General features: G+C 54.6%; 2 protein-coding genes across 4 annotated transcripts in view; one reads left to right on the forward strand and one right to left on the reverse strand.

The window, feature by feature from the left end:
- The window catches only part of SHOX2 (SHOX homeobox 2), a 9,204-nt gene extending 8,921 nt beyond the window's left edge, over positions 1-283 (reverse strand). The window contains exon 1 of the mRNA XM_075569424.1: positions 202-283. Coding sequence (XP_075425539.1) covers positions 202-283 — 82 coding nt within the window. The remainder of the gene's footprint in view (positions 1-201) is intronic.
- RSRC1 (arginine and serine rich coiled-coil 1) overlaps positions 283-20,000 on the forward strand; it is a 210,406-nt gene continuing 190,688 nt past the window's right edge. For 2 of the 3 annotated variants that reach the window (XM_075570558.1, XM_075570560.1), the window contains exons 1-3: positions 283-430; positions 10,618-10,809; positions 11,517-11,630. In XM_075570558.1, the coding sequence (XP_075426673.1) occupies positions 10,628-10,809; positions 11,517-11,630 (296 nt within the window). In that variant the 5' untranslated portion in view covers positions 283-430; positions 10,618-10,627. The remainder of the gene's footprint in view (positions 431-10,617; positions 10,810-11,516; positions 11,631-20,000) is intronic. The other variant, XM_075570559.1, reaches the window with a different exon arrangement.

Raw genomic sequence — 20,000 nt, forward strand, 5'->3', positions numbered from 1 at the left:
CTTTCTCTATCCCCCCCCCCCTCTTTCTCTATCCCCCCCCCCCCCTCTTTCTCTATCCCCCCCCCTTTTTCTCTATCCCCCCCCCCTCTTTCTCTATCCCCCCCCTCTTTCTCTATCCCCCCCCCTCTTTCTCTATCCCCCCCCCCCCCTCTTTCTCTATCCCCCCCCCCTCTTTCTCTATCCCTTATCTCTGGGCTTTGCCTATGTTCTGCTCTCTGGCGCTGCAGCTTGTATCGATTGCTCTGCTTTCGATTGCCTCGGTCTGCTGCTGCTTGGGCTCCATTGCTTTGGCCTGGCGCTCTCATTGCAGTGTGTGCTGGGCTCTCTTTCGGTTCGGTACGGTTCTAGGCTCCGGGTTTCTGTGTTAGTCCGTTCCGTGTTTGTTGTTGTATTTTGCTTCGCAGGGGGGCTACTCGGTTCCCACTTTGCGGTGAGTCGGCAGCGGCGGCAGCTGGGAGGGGGGTAGTAATGTGCAGAGGCCGCAGCCACCTGGAGCGGGGAGACCGGGGGATCCTTAGGCCTGTGATATAGGGGAGATAGGGAGGGGGGGGGGGGGGCACTGGGCCTGTGACACTGGGGGACGGGGGGAGCACTGGGCCTGTGACACTGGGGGACGGGGGGAGCACTGGGCCTGTGACACTGGGGGACGGGGGGAGCACTGGGCCTGTGACACTGGGGTTCCGGGGGAGCACTGGGCCTGTGACACTGGGGTACCGGGGGAGCACTGGGCCTGTGACACTGGGGTACCGGGGGAGCACTGGGCCTGTGACACTGGGGTACCGGGGGAGCACTGGGCCTGTGACACTGGGGTACCGGGGGAGCACTGGGCCTGTGACACTGGGGTACCGGGGGAGCACTGGGCCTTTGACACTGGGGTACCGGGGGAGCACTGGGCCTTTGACACTGAGGGACGGGGGGAGCACTGGGCCTGTGACACTGGGGGACGGGGGAGCACTGGGCCTGTGACACTGGGGGACGGGGGGAGCACTGGGCCTGTGACACTGGGGTACAGTGGGAGCACTAAGCCTGTGACACGGGTTCGGGGGAGCACTGGGCCTGTGACACTGGGGGACGGGGGGAGCACTGGGCCTGTGACACTGGGGGACGGGGGGAGCACTGGGCCTGTGACACTGGGGGACGGGGGGAGCACTGGGCCTGTGACACTGGGGGACGAGGGGAAGCACTGAGCCTGTGACACTGGGGGACGGGGGGAGCACTGAGCCTGTGACACTGGGGTACCGGGGGATCACTGGGCCTGTGACACTGGGGTACCGGGGGAGCACTGGGCCTTTGACACTGAGGGACGGGGGGAGCACTGGGCCTGTGACACTGGGGGACGGGGGAGCACTGGGCCTGTGACACTGGGGGACGGGGGAGCACTGGGCCTGTGACACTGGGGGACGGGGGAGCACTGGGCCTGTGACACTGGGGGACGGGGGGAGCACTGGGCCTGTGACACTGAGGGACGGGGTGGAGCACTGGGCCTGTGACACTGGGGGACGGGGGGGAGCACTGGGCCTGTGACACTGGGGGACGGGGGAGCACTGGGCCTGTGACACTGGGGGACGGGGGGGAGCACTGGGCCTGTGACACTGGGGGACGGGGGGAGCACTGGGCCTGTGACACTGGGGGACGGGGGAGCACTGGGCCTGTGACACTGGGGGACGGGGGGGAGCACTGGGCTTGTGACACTGGGGGACGGGGGAAGCACTGGGCCTGTGAAACTGGGGGACGGGGGGAGCACTGGGCCTGTGACACTGAGGGACGGGGGGAGCACTGGGCCTGTGAAACTGGGGGACGGGGGGAGCACTGGGCCTGTGAAACTGGGGGACGGGGGGAGCACTGGGCCTGTGACACTGAGGGACGGGGGGAGCACTGGGCCTGTGACACTGGGGGACGGGGGGAGCACTGGGCCTGTGACACTGGGGTACCGGGGGAGCACTGGGCCTGTGACACTGGGGGACGGGGGAGCACTGGGCCTGTGACACTGGGGGACGGGGGGAGCACTGAGCCTGTGACACTGGGGGACGGGGGGAGCACTGAGCCTGTGACACTGGGGGACGGGGGAGCACTGGGCCTGTGACACTGGGGGACGGGGGAGCACTGGGCCTGTGACACTGGGGGACGGGGGAGCACTGGGCCTGTGACACTGGGGGACGGGGGGGAGCACTGGGCCTGTGACACTGGGGGACGGGGGGAGCACTGGGCCTGTGACACTGGGGGACGGGGGGAGCACTGGGCCTGTGACACTGGGGGACGAGGGGAGCACTGAGCCTGTGACACTGGGGGACGGGGGGAGCACTGAGCCTGTGACACTGGGGTACCGGGGGATCACTGGGCCTGTGACACTGGGGTACCGGGGGAGCACTGGGCCTTTGACACTGAGGGACGGGGGGAGCACTGGGCCTGTGACACTGGGGGACGGGGGGAGCACTGGGCCTGTGACACTGGGGGACGGGGGAGCACTGGGCCTGTGACACTGGGGGACGGGGGAGCACTGGGCCTGTGACACTGGGGGACGGGGGGAGCACTGGGCCTGTGACACTGAGGGACGGGGTGGAGCACTGGGCCTGTGACACTGGGGGACGGGGGGGAGCACTGGGCCTGTGACACTGGGGGACGGGGGAGCACTGGGCCTGTGACACTGGGGGACGGGGGGGAGCACTGGGCCTGTGACACTGGGGGACGGGGGGAGCACTGGGCCTGTGACACTGGGGGACGGGGGAGCACTGGGCCTGTGACACTGGGGGACGGGGGGGAGCACTGGGCTTGTGACACTGGGGGACGGGGGAAGCACTGGGCCTGTGAAACTGGGGGACGGGGGGAGCACTGGGCCTGTGACACTGAGGGACGGGGGGAGCACTGGGCCTGTGAAACTGGGGGACGGGGGGAGCACTGGGCCTGTGAAACTGGGGGACGGGGGGAGCACTGGGCCTGTGACACTGAGGGACGGGGGGAGCACTGGGCCTGTGACACTGGGGGACGGGGGGAGCACTGGGCCTGTGACACTGGGGTACCGGGGGAGCACTGGGCCTGTGACACTGGGGGACGGGGGAGCACTGGGCCTGTGACACTGGGGGACGGGGGGAGCACTGAGCCTGTGACACTGGGGGACGGGGGAGCACTGGGCCTGTGACACTGGGGGACGGGGGAGCACTGGGCCTGTGACACTGGGGGACGGGGGAGCACTGGGCCTGTGACACTGGGGGACGGGGGGGAGCACTGGGCCTGTGACACTGGGGTTCGGGGGAGCACTGGGCCTGTGACACTGGGGGACGGGGGGAGCACTGGGCCTGTGACACTGAGGGACGGGGGGGAGCACTGGGCCTGTGACACTGGGGGACGGGGGGAGCACTGGGCCTGTGACACTGGGGGACGGGGGGGAGCACTGGGCCTGTGACACTGGGGGACGGGGGGAGCACTGAGCCTGTGACACTGGGGGACGGGGGGAGCACTGAGCCTGTGACACTGGGGGACGGGGGAGCACTGGGCCTGTGACACTGGGGGACGGGGGGAGCACTGAGCCTGTGACACTGGGGGACGGGGGGAGCACTGAGCCTGTGACACTGGGGGACGGGGGGGGGGAGCACTGGGCCTGTGACACTTGGACGGGGGAAGCACTGGGCCTGTGACACTGGGGGACGAGGGGAGCACTGGGCCTGTGACACTGGGGGACGGGGGAGCACTGGGTCTGTGACACTGAGGGACGGGGGGAGCACTGGGCCTGTGACACTGGGGGACGGGGGGGAGCACTGGGCCTGTGACACTGGGGGACGGGGGAGCACTGGGCCTGTGACACTGGGGGACGGGGGGGAGCACTGGGCCTGTGACACTGGGGGACGGGGGGAGCACTGGGCCTGTGACACTGGGGGACGGGGGGGAGCACTGGGCCTGTGACACTGGGGGACGGGGGGGAGCACTGGGCCTGTGACACTGGGGGACGGGGGAGCACTGGGCCTGTGACACTGGGGGACGGGGGAGCACTGGGCCTGTGACTCTGGGGGACGAGGGGAGCACTGGGCCTGTGACACTGGGGGACGGGGGGAGCACTGGGCCTGTGATACTGGGGGACGGGGGGAGCACTGGGCCTGTGACACTGAGGGACGGGGGGAGCACTGGGCCTGTGACACTGGGGGACGGGGGAGCACTGGGCCTGTGACACTGGGGGACGGGGGGAGCACTGGGCCTGTGACACTGAGGGACGGGGGGGAGCACTGGGCCTGTGACACTGGGGGACGGGGGGAGCACTGGGCCTGTGACACTGGGGGACGGGGGGGAGTACTGGGCCTGTGACACTGGGGGACGAGGGGAGCACTAAGCCTGTGACACTGGGGGACGGGGGGAGCACTGGGCCTGTGACACTGGGGGACGGGGGGAGCACTGGGCCTGTGACACTGGGGTATCGGGGAGCACTGGGCCTGTGACACTGAGGGACGGGGGGAGCACTGGGCCTGTGACACTGAGGGACGGGGGGGAGCACTGGGCCTGTGACACTGGGGGACGAGGGGAGCACTGGGCCTGTGACACTGGGGGACGAGGGGAGCACTGGGCCTGTGACACTGGGGGACGGGGGGAGCACTGAGCCTGTGACACTGGGGGACGGGGGAGCACTGGGTCTGTGACACTGAGGGACGGGGGGAGCACTGGGCCTGTGACACTGGGGGACGGGGGGAGCACTGGGCCTGTGACACTGGGGGACGGGGGAGCACTGGGTCTGTGACACTGAGGGACGGGGGGAGCACTGGGCCTGTGACACTGAGGGACGGGGGGGAGCACTGGGCCTGTGACACTGGGGGACGGGGGAGCACTGGGTCTGTGACACTGAGGGACGGGGGGGAGCACTGGGCCTGTGACACTGGGGGACGGGGGAGCACTGGGCCTGTGACACTGGGGGACGGGGGGGAGCCCTGGGCCTGTGACACTGGGGGACGGGGGGAGCACTGGGCCTGTGACACTGGGGGACGGGGGGAGCACTGGGCCTGTGACACTGGGGGACGGGGGGAGCACTGAGCCTGTGACACTGGGGGACGGGGGGAGCACTGAGCCTGTGACACTGGGGGACGGGGGGGGGGAGCACTGGGCCTGTGACACTTGGACGGGGGAAGCACTGGGCTTGTGAAACTGGGGGACGGGGGAGCACTGGGCCTGTGACACTGGGGGACGGGGGGAGCACTGGGCCTGTGACACTGGGGGACGGGGGGGGGGAGCACTGGGCCTGTGACACTGGGGGACGGGGGGGGGCACTGGGCCTGTGACACTGGGGGACGGGGGGGGGCACTGGGCCTGTGACACTGAGGGACGGGGGGGAGCACTGGGCCTGTGACACTGGGGGACGGGGGGGGGCACTGGGCCTGTGACACTGGGGGACGAGGGGAGCACTGGGCCTGTGACACTGGGGGACGGGGGGAGCACTGGGCCTGTGACACTGGGGGACGGGGGAAGCACTGGGCCTGTGACACTGGGGGACGGGGTGGAGCACTGGGCCTGTGACACTGGGGGACGGGGGGGGGCACTGGGCCTGTGACACTGGGGGACGAGGGGAGCACTGGGCCTGTGACACTGGGGGACGGGGGGAGCACTGGGCCTGTGACACTGGGGGACGGGGGAGCACTGGGCCTGTGACACTGGGGGACGGGGGGGAGCACTGGGGGACGGGGGGAGCACTGGGCCTGTGACACTGGGGGACGGGGGAGCACTGGGCCTGTGACACTGGGGGACGGGGGGGAGCACTGGGCTTGTGACACTGGGGGACGGGGGAAGCACTGGGCCTGTGAAACTGGGGGACGGGGGGAGCACTGGGCCTGTGACACTGAGGGACGGGGGGAGCACTGGGCCTGTGAAACTGGGGGACGGGGGGAGCACTGGGCCTGTGAAACTGGGGGACGGGGGGAGCACTGGGCCTGTGACACTGAGGGACGGGGGGAGCACTGGGCCTGTGACACTGGGGGACGGGGGGAGCACTGGGCCTGTGACACTGGGGTACCGGGGGAGCACTGGGCCTGTGACACTGGGGGACGGGGGAGCACTGGGCCTGTGACACTGGGGGACGGGGGGAGCACTGAGCCTGTGACACTGGGGGACGGGGGAGCACTGGGCCTGTGACACTGGGGGACGGGGGAGCACTGGGCCTGTGACACTGGGGGACGGGGGAGCACTGGGCCTGTGACACTGGGGGACGGGGGGGAGCACTGGGCCTGTGACACTGGGGTTCGGGGGAGCACTGGGCCTGTGACACTGGGGGACGGGGGGAGCACTGGGCCTGTGACACTGAGGGACGGGGGGGAGCACTGGGCCTGTGACACTGGGGGACGGGGGGAGCACTGGGCCTGTGACACTGGGGGACGGGGGGGAGCACTGGGCCTGTGACACTGGGGGACGGGGGGAGCACTGAGCCTGTGACACTGGGGGACGGGGGGAGCACTGAGCCTGTGACACTGGGGGACGGGGGAGCACTGGGCCTGTGACACTGGGGGACGGGGGGAGCACTGAGCCTGTGACACTGGGGGACGGGGGGAGCACTGAGCCTGTGACACTGGGGGACGGGGGGGGGGGAGCACTGGGCCTGTGACACTTGGACGGGGGAAGCACTGGGCCTGTGACACTGGGGGACGAGGGGAGCACTGGGCCTGTGACACTGGGGGACGGGGGAGCACTGGGTCTGTGACACTGAGGGACGGGGGGAGCACTGGGCCTGTGACACTGGGGGACGGGGGGGAGCACTGGGCCTGTGACACTGGGGGACGGGGGAGCACTGGGCCTGTGACACTGGGGGACGGGGGGGAGCACTGGGCCTGTGACACTGGGGGACGGGGGGAGCACTGGGCCTGTGACACTGGGGGACGGGGGGGAGCACTGGGCCTGTGACACTGGGGGACGGGGGGGAGCACTGGGCCTGTGACACTGGGGGACGGGGGAGCACTGGGCCTGTGACTCTGGGGGACGAGGGGAGCACTGGGCCTGTGACACTGGGGGACGGGGGGAGCACTGGGCCTGTGATACTGGGGGACGGGGGGAGCACTGGGCCTGTGACACTGAGGGACGGGGGGAGCACTGGGCCTGTGACACTGGGGGACGGGGGAGCACTGGGCCTGTGACACTGGGGGACGGGGGGAGCACTGGGCCTGTGACACTGAGGGACGGGGGGGAGCACTGGGCCTGTGACACTGGGGGACGGGGGGAGCACTGGGCCTGTGACACTGGGGGACGGGGGGGAGTACTGGGCCTGTGACACTGGGGGACGAGGGGAGCACTAAGCCTGTGACACTGGGGGACGGGGGGAGCACTGGGCCTGTGACACTGGGGGACGGGGGGAGCACTGGGCCTGTGACACTGGGGTATCGGGGAGCACTGGGCCTGTGACACTGAGGGACGGGGGGAGCACTGGGCCTGTGACACTGAGGGACGGGGGGGAGCACTGGGCCTGTGACACTGGGGGACGAGGGGAGCACTGGGCCTGTGACACTGAGGGACGGGGGGGAGCACTGGGCCTGTGACACTGGGGGACGGGGGGAGCACTGAGCCTGTGACACTGGGGGACGGGGGAGCACTGGGTCTGTGACACTGAGGGACGGGGGGAGCACTGGGCCTGTGACACTGGGGGACGGGGGGAGCACTGGGCCTGTGACACTGGGGGACGGGGGAGCACTGGGTCTGTGACACTGAGGGACGGGGGGAGCACTGGGCCTGTGACACTGAGGGACGGGGGGGAGCACTGGGCCTGTGACACTGGGGGACGGGGGAGCACTGGGTCTGTGACACTGAGGGACGGGGGGGAGCACTGGGCCTGTGACACTGGGGGACGGGGGAGCACTGGGCCTGTGACACTGGGGGACGGGGGGGAGCCCTGGGCCTGTGACACTGGGGGACGGGGGGAGCACTGGGCCTGTGACACTGGGGGACGGGGGGAGCACTGGGCCTGTGACACTGGGGGACGGGGGGAGCACTGAGCCTGTGACACTGGGGGACGGGGGGAGCACTGAGCCTGTGACACTGGGGGACGGGGGGGGGAGCACTGGGCCTGTGACACTTGGACGGGGGAAGCACTGGGCTTGTGAAACTGGGGGACGGGGGAGCACTGGGCCTGTGACACTGGGGGACGGGGGGAGCACTGGGCCTGTGACACTGGGGGACGGGGGGGGGGAGCACTGGGCCTGTGACACTGGGGGACGGGGGGGGGGCACTGGGCCTGTGACACTGGGGGACGGGGGGGGGCACTGGGCCTGTGACACTGAGGGACGGGGGGGAGCACTGGGCCTGTGACACTGGGGGACGGGGGGGGGCACTGGGCCTGTGACACTGGGGGACGAGGGGAGCACTGGGCCTGTGACACTGGGGGACGGGGGGAGCACTGGGCCTGTGACACTGGGGGACGGGGGAAGCACTGGGCCTGTGACACTGAGGGACGGGGTGGAGCACTGGGCCTGTGACACTGGGGGACGGGGGGGGGCACTGGGCCTGTGACACTGGGGGACGGGGGAGCACTGGGCCTGTGACACTGGGGGACGGGGGGAGCACTGGGCCTGTGACACTGGGGGACGGGGGAGCACTGGGCCTGTGACACTGGGGGACGGGGGGGGGCACTGGGCCTGTGACACTGGGGGACGAGGGGAGCACTGGGCCTGTGACACTGGGGGACGGGGGGAGCACTGGGCCTGTGACACTGGGGGACGGGGGAGCACTGGGCCTGTGACACTGGGGGACGGGGGGAGCACTGGGCCTGTGACACTGGGGACGGGGGAGCACTGGGCCTGTGACACTGGGGGACGGGGGGAGCACTGGGCCTGTGACACTGAGGGACGGGGTGGAGCACTGGGCCTGTGACACTGGGGACGGGGGAGCACTGGGCCTGTGACACTGGGGGACGGTGGAAGCACTGGGCCGGTGAAATTGGGGGACTGGGGGACAGGGGGAACCTTTGGGACAGGAGCCCTGGGCCTGTAACACTGGAGGACAGGCGGAGGCCTGATACTGGGCTGACAGAGAGCCCTGGGCCTTTGGAACAGGATGAGCCCCCTATGACACTAGGGGAAAAGGGGAGCCCTGAGCCTTTGAGAAAGGGGAAGCCTTTGGGACTGGAGCACTGGGCCTGTGATACTGGGGGACAGGGGGATGCTTAACCTGTGACGGGACACACACACAGTGTGATGCTGTGCTGGTGTCAGTGGGGGACATGGAGGTGATCCCTGTTCAATGGCACCTGTGGTACATAAACATCTGCATCTGGGGTCACCCGGTGAATATAGGATGATTGATCTCAGGTCAGAATAACTTGAGGACAGTGTGATCCTGAGTTGGTGTCACTAGGTGGGAGGAGAGCTGGTAGTGTGGTCCTGGAATGGTATTACAAAGTGACTGCTTACCATGACATATTCAGCACTAACTAAACAAATAATCAGGAGATGGACATGAAGTGTCTGTTCTTAGAACTTGCCTCGGGACACCTGCAAATGACCGGTGTATTGTGGTCTGACGTTCTCCTTGTTACATGCTAAATGTATTCTTCAGTTTCCCTGCTGCTTTTTTTTCTAACTTTTAGAAAAACAAGTCTCCAGACCTACTGTTGCCATTTGGTTTGATATTTCAATTTTTTTTTTGAACTAACATGATATTCATATCTTGCATGCATACAAAGTGGGCAGATTGCTGATATTCACCAGTAAGGCTTTAGGGGTAAATTCTATATAGTCCGAAGCGTCAGTTCGGATAATTTGTGGCTGAAAATCCCCAAAGACTTTCAGGGGGGTTTTCAGTCCTTTGTCTGATAATACTATTTTACAATTCAGGTTGCTAATTTGTGGATAAAAAATAAATGTTTAGAGATGCTGTTTAATGTTCTAAGTAACACATTCTATGTTGGGTAACTTCCTCATAGATTATCTTACAATTCCCATGTTAAGGACATTGTTTAATGATTGAGGTTTAAAGCTTTTGCGCTAATGAGTAATTGACAAGATATGGTACCCCATATTTATTAAGCAGTGCTATTCCACAAGAACCCTACCGCCCCATTTACTGTAATAGTCTGTAAAGTATCTTCCCACACCAGATGTGGTGTTACAGGCTAGCGTCGCTAAGTAGATATGGACCCTTCTGTCTACATAAATACAATTCCCACCATTTTAGAAATGTATTTGATAGCATGCACAAATACCATTTATATCTGGTATTCTTGGTCTTTTAAGTGTGCGCACCTTCAGAAAATTAAATATGTGGCATAATACCAAGTTTTTCAGTTTCCACCTTCGCCCATTCTTTTATTTGAATATGTTCAGCATTAACATGATCCGTGGTACTCCACGTCCTGCCGTGTCTAATTGATTTTATGACATCATCAGCGTTCCACTGACATCTGATGGTAAATATTTGAATAACGAATGTAAAAAAAATTATGGGATTGAGCTTACAGATTGTTGTATTTTGACTTTCAAGAACCGAATAACGTAAACCAATTACCTCCCTATCTCGATTTATACTGTAAGTATTAAAAAAAAATATGCCTGGAAAAGTATACTCCAAGTCTCTCTTTGTTATATTTGAACCATAACCTCACGTTTTCTCTTAGGATTGGATGGTGATGAGAGTTTGACCCGTGAACGCCATTTTCTTTTTTTTTTACAGTAGAGTAAGAATGGGACGTCATTCTTCTGACTCTGAGGAAGATACCAGGAGCCGGAAGAAGAAGAAACACCGGAAGCGGGCATCTTCCAGCAGTTCATCGGACAGCAGAACGTATAGTCGTAAAAAGTCGTCAAGGAAGTCAAGGTCTCGTTCCAGAGACCAGTATTCAAGCTCCCACTCGCATGATAAAAGGTGAGCGTTCATGCTGTTTGTACTTTCATTTAAAGGGGGATAATACACGGTTAGAACCAAGGGAATGTTATGTCAATGATGTGTATTGTTCTATCATATGTATAGTGTTCTAGAACAGGGGTGCTCAACTCCATTCCTCAAGAACCCCCCCCCCGCCTCCCCCCCCTGCCACCAACAGGTTGGGTTTTAAGGATATCCCAGCTTCAGCACAGGTAGCTCAATCAGTCATTGATTGAGCCACTTGTGCTGAAGCTGAGATATTCTTTAAACACGACCTGTTGGAGGGGTTTTGAGGACTGGAGTTGAGCACCCCTGTTCTATAGGACTCTGCTTGTCCCAGATGTGCATGCAGTGCGGTTTCAGAATGCCTGAAGGACAATGGATTCTTCTGTGGAACGAGAGCAGAAGCTACCATATTGGCCGGAAATATAGTACGGTCTCGCACATAATACGACCCTAACGTTTTGAAAGTGTTCTACATGAAAAATAAAAGGTGCTAGGCTGCGCATACAATACGGGTACAGTTTTCGGAAGGACATTTTTAGGAAAAAAACATAGCACTATATTCAGGCCAATACGGTACATGCATTTCTACATGAACCTGAGAGTAAAAGTGAATACTAAACGTGAGAAAACTTGTATGTGATCACACTTGTGTATTGCACGGAATTGAAGCGGCGATCTCAAATGATCTGTAAATCTTTTAGGCGCAGGCACCGTTCTAGCAGCGATTCATCCTACAGCTCGAGGAGAAAGCGCAGTCACAGCAGGTCCAGGGAGAGGGGAAAGTCACGCAAGCTCCACAGATCTAGAGCATCAAGGTACGATCATTTCAAAAGCTCTACCAGTGGTGACGTATTTCTGTTGTCATTTTGAGTGTTGCTTCTGGGTGCTTTAAACATAAAATTAATAATAATAATTAAAAAAAATAATAATAATAAAAAATATATATATACTGTTCAAAAGGCAAAGTGGAATACCATTTCCCTTGCAGTATCGTCTTCTAATGTTTTGTTTGAAAACTCCAACCTGAATGTTTCCACTGTAGAGAGAGGTGAAGAGAATCAAACTGATCTATGATGGTTATTTGTGTTATAAAAAAAACACTGGTACGTAAACTGTGTATAAAAACCTTTTTAAGAAACAGTCCAAGTACCAACAGGATTCCAGTACCTAGTCAGAGAGGTGGGTGATGTGAACTCCTCTTTTTGCCGGTCAGCCTAAAGAGAGGGTAGAATTGAAGATTTCAATATATTTTTTTGGCACGCGCTTTTAAACCTAACAAGTACTCCGTTCTGAGAACGAGAAACGTGCGCCCCCACAGACTGCCGAGCAGCTGAATTTAAGGTTGCTTAATGAACTGGAGTGTTGCTCTAAGAAATGATGTCATTGGCGCAGTCAAACTTGCATAATTTACCTTTTACTTTTATATTTAATTCTTCTTGGTTTGGATTCCTGTTTTGGGTTAAGAAAAGGTCAAGTGTACACCATGACATCAATATATGAGAAAAAAGTATAGTTGCAATTTTGTTATGAAATTAGATCACAGAAGATTTGTAAATTGTTTGAGGTGGAACACATATGCGGGTTGGAGTTGGAGAGAGCAGATGCCAAAAAGAGACTTTGACTGCAAAGAACCCTTATAGTCTCTGAGAAAAGTAAGCAGCAAATGAAGACGCGTGAATTGGGAGTTCCCTGGAAAAGTGTAACAGGGCTTGCATACTGTAAGCCGTCTCGGTATTGGTGATATCCTCAATGTAACATCACCCATGCTGTATTGTATGTAAAGTTGTCCATCTATTAGAAGGACAAGCACTTAGGTGAGATACTTAGAAGATTGGAAACTGAGACAAATTGTCGGGTACCACAGCAAGGAGTGTAAGTCGGCTGTTTCCAGATTAGCAGGTCGGCATGCCGGTGTTTTTTGTGTAAATCACAGCAATAATGTTAGTCACCATGCAATTGGAGCAGCGGTAGTAATTATTCCATAATTTGTAGTGGTATAAGTTGGAGAGACTGTTTCCTATTTCTTTGCATAGTCGCAATAACCTTATCGAGCCCATCGGTGTCTTAGTACAGTCTGTCCCTACACGCTGCAGAAGGGACAGAGCCAAGACTGATTACATGACAGTAGATCCATTTCATGCCAGAAAGGCACAGACACATCCCTACATTTCTTTACCTAAATCAATCCAGTTGTGGCAGCAAGAGTGTAAAAACATGTCTTCTCAACCGAGCCCTAAGAAATACGAAGACAAATTAGCAGCCCTAAGACCTAAGAAGAGAACGCACATGTCTGTACGAGTATATGTATGTACACACACGTGTTGGAATTTTATACACACATGCTAAAGAGAAGGAAAAATGTATAATTTATTCTGTAGATCAGGGAACATAGTATGTATGTACAGTGGCGACAACCTTTATTCTAACTCGGCTAGCTCCGCGAATTTCAGATTATCCCGGTTATGTGCGGTTTTGTGTCGTTTTCGCCCGGAGTGAATTGCGTTATTTTCGCGCCCGTGATTTAAGCATTTTATTCTCGCTGTCTGCAATACTGCAATGCCGTGTAAAAACTCATGGGGGCGTTTGCGAGCTGTTGTCTTTGAAGTCTAATACCTTCGCGGTTCAACCTACGTCAGTACACAGTCTGTGCGTGCGCGCGCAGTAATAGTAAAATTGCATATTTAAAGTACATGCATTTGCGTGCTGTGCTGCTGTACGGTACTGTACTGTATGTCTCATTTGGAAATTGTTGAAATGCATAGGCGTGTACAGTACTATAGCAGTGTAAAGGGAACCCTCGCTACTGACATTGTTTGAGTAGCCCTTTTGGCAATATTGTATCTCCTTTCACATGTCAGTGCTACACACTGTATCAAACATTTAGAAACCATACACTGTATCATTGCAGATACCTCCCTGCCCTGTTAGAGGGTATAGAGCTACAGTAGCCTAGAATTTATTTGGGATACATACTCCTTTTTGGTTTACCCTTCCTCCACCTTATTTTTAATTCGCCGCTAACATAGGATTTATGTATCGAGGACCGTATATTTTAATTGAGGATCTCTCCCAATAAATTTGTTTTTAACTTGATTTCATTGCACACATTACATCTCTCCCACACCATTCCTTTGAACGTGTGTCTGGTTTGAATCACATTCCTGCTTGACAGCAGTAATTTGCTGCGCATGCGCTTGTAACTTCGCCCACCAGTGCTTGCTTACTGTACCTGAGTGAGTGACCCGACCAAAAAGAAATTTAAAGAAAGAAAGAAATTTAAAATAAAATTTTTTTGGGTTCCAGGTTTCTGATCATTCTGACTTAGCCGTTTCAAAGCAGCGCGGCTTTCTGCGCCATTACGGTCAATGATAGGACCCTCCTCGCCGGCGTGACCCTTTCTCGCCGCCATTACTGGTCGGACCCTGTTGGGGTCAAGTGTTCCTAACATCTATGGGCAAAATGAATTTTATTTCTAGGTGCCCTAGAACAGACGTTCCCACGCCAATTGGCCGTGAACTTGACCGAGGCCCTAGTTCCCACGCCAATTGCGCGATCATTGCTCTTTTTTGACAATGTTGCCGATCTTGCGGCTTTGCGGTCTGGCAGTTAAAAAACACACAACAACATCTCCTTTATTTATGTACAGTACAGCAGGTCAAAACATGTACAGTACAGTAGAGAACAATACAGTCCAGCACAACAGTATGGTCTTACTGTACCTGTGATTACCCAAAAACTTTTTATGGTAAATTTTTTTTATTTTTCCTTTCTCCACAAGCCTGCAAAAACCATCTCACTGTATAACGATATTCAATCTGTGGAATGTGAATAAATATTAATCAATAATATATACTGTAATGTACTGTATAATATACTGTATACTGTATATATACTGTATATAGAAATATTATTTTTCCGTCTGTACAGTATCTTGTTCCTCATTCTGTGAACAGTACAGTACTTCATTGAGAGAGGAGAGGTTTTGTGTAGAGTATATGTGGCGCTTTGCTCATTTTCTGCAGTTACTGTAGTCATTGTGTTTTTAATCCGTCCCTAGCCAAGCGTCAATCGTTTCACTGCGCCTGCGTGTACTCTAATCCTTTTAGAGATGGGAGCTTGCTGCTTAATGCGCATGAGTCATCCACCCAACCCCCTCTCTCCACAGAGTCGTTAATGTTCTGAATATTGCCATTGTGTTCTTAATCTGTCCATAGCCGAGCTACAAAGCCTCAGTGCGCCTGCGTGTAATCACACCCCCCCCCCCAACCCTTAGAGGCTTTAAAAGTAGAGTAAAAAAAACATTATCTGATTCATGTTGTTTTTTCAGTCATTCTTATACTGTCGGGGGGGGGAGAGGGGGTGTGGTTGTTGTCAATGATTACGATAACCAGGAATGTGAATAAATATTTATTGTATTTCATCAGGGAAAAAAAATACAAAGATATTGGAAGTCATTGGAAGCCGGTGCTGGTGCATTGCTTGGCAGCGACTGTCGTTTGTTAGTTGGTTTTAACACGACCCTTCGCCTTTTGCCGCCTTCATGATCATAGATACCGGAAAAATCCGGTGATACACACCAATACCCTCCAACAAATTGTGGCTCAATACGATGAAAACAGGGATCGCTACATAACCTTTTCCTTACTGCACGCTTCCACGTATGAGGAGTTGGCGAAAATTTGTAAAAGTCATAGTTTTCGATAAAATACTGAACAACTGTTGCCATCTTATCATCTGTTGCATTAATCGCGGCACATATCAAATACGCGTAACTTCTGTCGGGTTTTTGGAAAGCGGGCTGCACTTGAACACTCATGGCGGGCGGGTCTCTGGAGAATACTGTAACCGAAACTGGTCTTTGTCTGTCTTTAATATGAAAAGCCTAAATTGATACATTTTTGCAATCTCTTCCTTCAGTCTCAAGGCCAAGTTACAATAGCACACTGTGGTATCTTTTTTAAATGAAACACCTGCAAGCCATCACATTACTGAAGCGCATGCGCATTACAATTCATGAATTTCTGCCATCTGGCGGACACGCGAAGCATTGCAGCCTATTAAATCCTGAACCATTATCAATAAACGCATCAACCGCGCGTCAGCCGGGCATGACCCGTGGCTGGGAACGCAAAATGAACGCGGCATGCGCCAGGTGAAGAGCGTCGCATTCCAGGAACAAGCCAGGGAAAAAACGGTGATTTGTTAGAATAAAAGCTGCCGCAGCAGTATATCTTTATTTATATAACCATTTATGTTCATAGAGCTTCACTGCATTTTTTTCACTTCCATTTTTCTATCGTGAACAGTTGGATATCTTGCATCTGGGACAGTCAGGATTGCCATCCAATGGCATCTCCCCCTGCATGCTCATGTCAAATGGCATAGTGTTGCCATGACAACGTGACATCACGGCGCCATGATGTCCCATTGTCATGACAATTAGACGCCATTTTGACATGAGCATGCAGGGGGAGATGCCGCCCGAGAAGTCAATGAAGACTTTCGGGTCGGACCACTGGGGCACGCTCCACCCAGCCGTCCTCCTCTGCCTTCCTGTTTTGCTCCCGTCGTCCAACACCTCTGGGTGCCACCCTACGCCGCTCTGCCGGCCCTCAGTCTTCTTCTCCCGCTGTTCCCCAGTTTGTGCACCTTGCCCGGAGATTGTAAATTATAAACCTGTAGCCCGGAGATTGGTTGTCGAAACCCGTTGCCTCTCTGGGCCAGAGCCGGAGTGGTGGCAACCCTGTGGACAGTTGATGTCCTCTGCTGGTTCAGCTGGACTATTAAGCAGTGCCTTTTACCTTTGTAAATGTCTGCATTTTAGGCCCCTCTTATGTCTAAGACATTGTTGCATTGACGTAAAGCTGCGGCCACGCTGCCTCTGAGCGTGCTCATGTTTGAGAGCGGTGACGTTACCAACTCTCCAAGCATGAGTGCAGGCTGTCCTGCATAATTTTGCAAGCAGGAGGCGTGGATCGGGGCTATTTCTGTGTGTGTGTGTGTGTGTGTGTGTGTGTGTGTGTGTGTGTGTGTGTGTGTGTGTGTGGCTGTGTGTGTGTGGCTGTGTGTGTGTGTGTGGCTGTGTGTGTGTGTGTGGCTGTGTGTGTGTGTGTGGCTGTGTGTGTGTGTGTGGCTGTGTGTGTGTGTGTGGCTGTGTGTGGCTGTGTGTGTGTGTGTGTGTGTGGCTGTCTGCGTGTGAGGCTGTGTGCGCGTGAGGCTGTGTGCGCGCGCGAGGCTGTGTGCATTTACTGCTGTTGAGCTCGCTTCAAAATGAATTTTCTTTGTCTACTCAAGCGCCAAACTTGGGAGAGTGTACGTGCGCGCACGCCGCGTGAGCATGGCCGTGCAGATTCAGTTTCAATGAAGTAAGCGCGCTCAGAAGCGGTGTGAACACAGCCTAAAGCAGGAGTTTACGTTTGAACATTTGTTACTTAAATGTGTAATTGGTCAATTTAAATAAATGCCTTGGATAGAGTTGTTTTATTTTCAAATGAAATGCCTAAAACACATACTATTAATCAACAGCTCCCACTGACTCTCAGCAGGGGCCAGCAGGGGCCAGCAGGAGTATGTGCCATATTTTGGTTCGTACCGTTGGGCGCAGTTTTGAACCTTGCTGGCCTGCCGATAAACCTGTTTGTGTTTTTGTTTCTCCTTAAACAATATTTTACCAGGAAAGATATATTGAGATAAATATCTAATTTACATATGTATCCTGGGTGCATGTGTAAGGAGCTCTGCTTGCATCCTGCCAAGTGTCTTTCACACAGCAGCCAACATGCACAGGTGCTTTAGTGATTCTAAGATGGGGCGGAATGTAACAGTTTGACACTCGGCAAGTTAACCGGAGAGGATGATGGAAAATAACGTTCTGCATCCTGATGTAAATCCCTCTCCCCCTCTCCCCCTCCCCCCCTCTCCCCCTCTCCCCGTCTCTCTTCTACCACACGTTTTTTGTTTCTTTTGTTATGTATGTTGTTGTTGTTGTACTTTTGTTATGGGATTGCATGAAATTTCCTGAGTGTATACACCTAAAATTGTAGCATTCCAGAGAATAAACGGTGCAACAGAGATATATTTTATAGAGGGTTTGGGTCTTGAGCTTGCAGGGGTTGAGGGTATTTTACAGAAGGTTTGGGTCCCTAGCTTGCGGGTGTTGTGTGTTTTTGTACATTTCTGTTGGTAAACAATTGTTTGCAGTTTTGTGATCCTCCTCCCTGGTTTTAAGCTCACTCGTCCCACTTTTAAATAGCAAGTCTTATGTAACTGTGAATGACCAGGCCATTAAAACAGTTCTCCCTCCATTAGAGAGGTTAGGAGAGCTTCTGCAGGTAGCATTAGGACTTGCAAAAAGGGGGTATACCTTGCTGAAAATGCTTTTGCCAAAGAATTTAACTAAATGATCCTCCATTATGAAAAAGAAAACAGCAGTTTATTTAACTATATAATGTGTCATTGGATGTAGCACTTAGTCTTTTGTTCTATACATGAGGTCACAATCCCAGCAGCGCTCCTTTTGACACAAATATATATGTTGTGGTGGGTTTGGATTCTGCGCTTGGGGGGGTTGTGTGCAACAGAGAGACCCTAACAATGATAATATACCATTTTCATGTATTCATAGTTCCATTATTTTCCCCCATAGTGAGCTTGCATTGACCATGTGCTTTTATATTTATGGTCCAATTAACTGTGTATTAATTATTACAATCTATGTAGAAATTGTAACTCTGTCCTAGGAGTCAAAAGGGTGTTTACCCGCTGGTGCTATGAATGTAAAACTATCCTGGAGCGGGATGGTATATTGCAAATACGACTTAATAAGATCGCAAACTGAATTTCGGCAAAGGGACCGTGATTTACATTAAATTAGGATTTTAGAAACTGATTTAGTTTTGTTTTATTGGGCATTTGCTTAATAACATTTTGCCTCCTTCAGACAATAATTTGTCTGCGAAACTCCAGTATGTCCTCGGCAGAGAAATTGAAAGCAACAGCTCACTCTGAAACCTCACATGGAACGATGCAAAGAAATATTTCAGCTCTGCAAAATTTAATAAATCATCCCATTTCCTAATTCGATCATATTAGATGCTGATGTGGAGGAAGCCTTTCAAATAGCATATCCTCATTAATATACATCAGTCTGGGGAATAGAATGGAATACTTATGCAGAGATGTCACTGTTCCTGTTTCTTAGTTTGCTAAGTGGAACAGGTTGATGTGATACTGGGTGCTATTTGTCAATGTCTTGTTAAAATGGTTTGGGTCGAGTTATGGAGTCCAGAAAGACGGCGGCTGATAAATCAAAAGTGGATTGAGTGGACAGGAGGCAGTGATTGATACTGTGACAGGATATGAAGAAAAGGAATCTAGATACTGGCATGTATGATATTGAATATGAGGAGGAAAAAATGGCCCTGGAGTTTGGATATTATTCAAGGAAATGAGAATAATATCAGCTTGAAAATATTGCTTGGTGAAGATTGGGAATAGTTCTTATTGCAGAATTATGCTGTACTAGGGAGAGAGACAAAATATGGATTAGATTTTACTTGTTAATGCTCAAAGCATGGTTACCTTTTCATTCCTGAGTTATGTAGTTAATTAGAAAATGATCAGTCTAAATTACGTACGTGTGTGTTTCTCTCTCTTAACCTATGGTAATTGTCTAGGACTTAGGAGCGAGAAATTGTTATCTTCACATTTACGAACAGCAGAATAAGACACCGTACTTATTACTGAATGATTCTAGACAGATGAATAGTGAAGTTGTAATCAATTTATTTTCCTAATTCTTTTATGAGAAAAACAAAATATTTTGTGTCATAGAAAAAACTTGAAAGCAAGCTAGTTTCTTGGAATTGTATTATGCACGTGTATATAGTTAAAGAAATAACCCATTTAAAGAAACACATGCCATGTAAGGTGCGATGTTGAAGGAAATCCAATTTTTCAACCAAGACATGTTCTGCCCATGATGCACAAAACCATATTATTTCCCCATAAGATATGAAAAGTACAAAATAAATGGTAACGATACAGAGATGCTTCTCTAAAGATCCGTATTGATATATGAATGAATCGACTATTCCAGTTCAATGGGACAAGCTTCTCTTACCAAAGGAGCAAAGTTAAGTGTACTCTGAATAAAGATGAACTCCAGTCCCCAAGGCCTACCAACC

The sequence above is a fragment of the Ascaphus truei genome, chromosome 14 (genome assembly GCF_040206685.1).
Source record: "Ascaphus truei isolate aAscTru1 chromosome 14, aAscTru1.hap1, whole genome shotgun sequence".
NCBI lineage: Eukaryota > Metazoa > Chordata > Amphibia > Anura > Ascaphidae > Ascaphus > Ascaphus truei.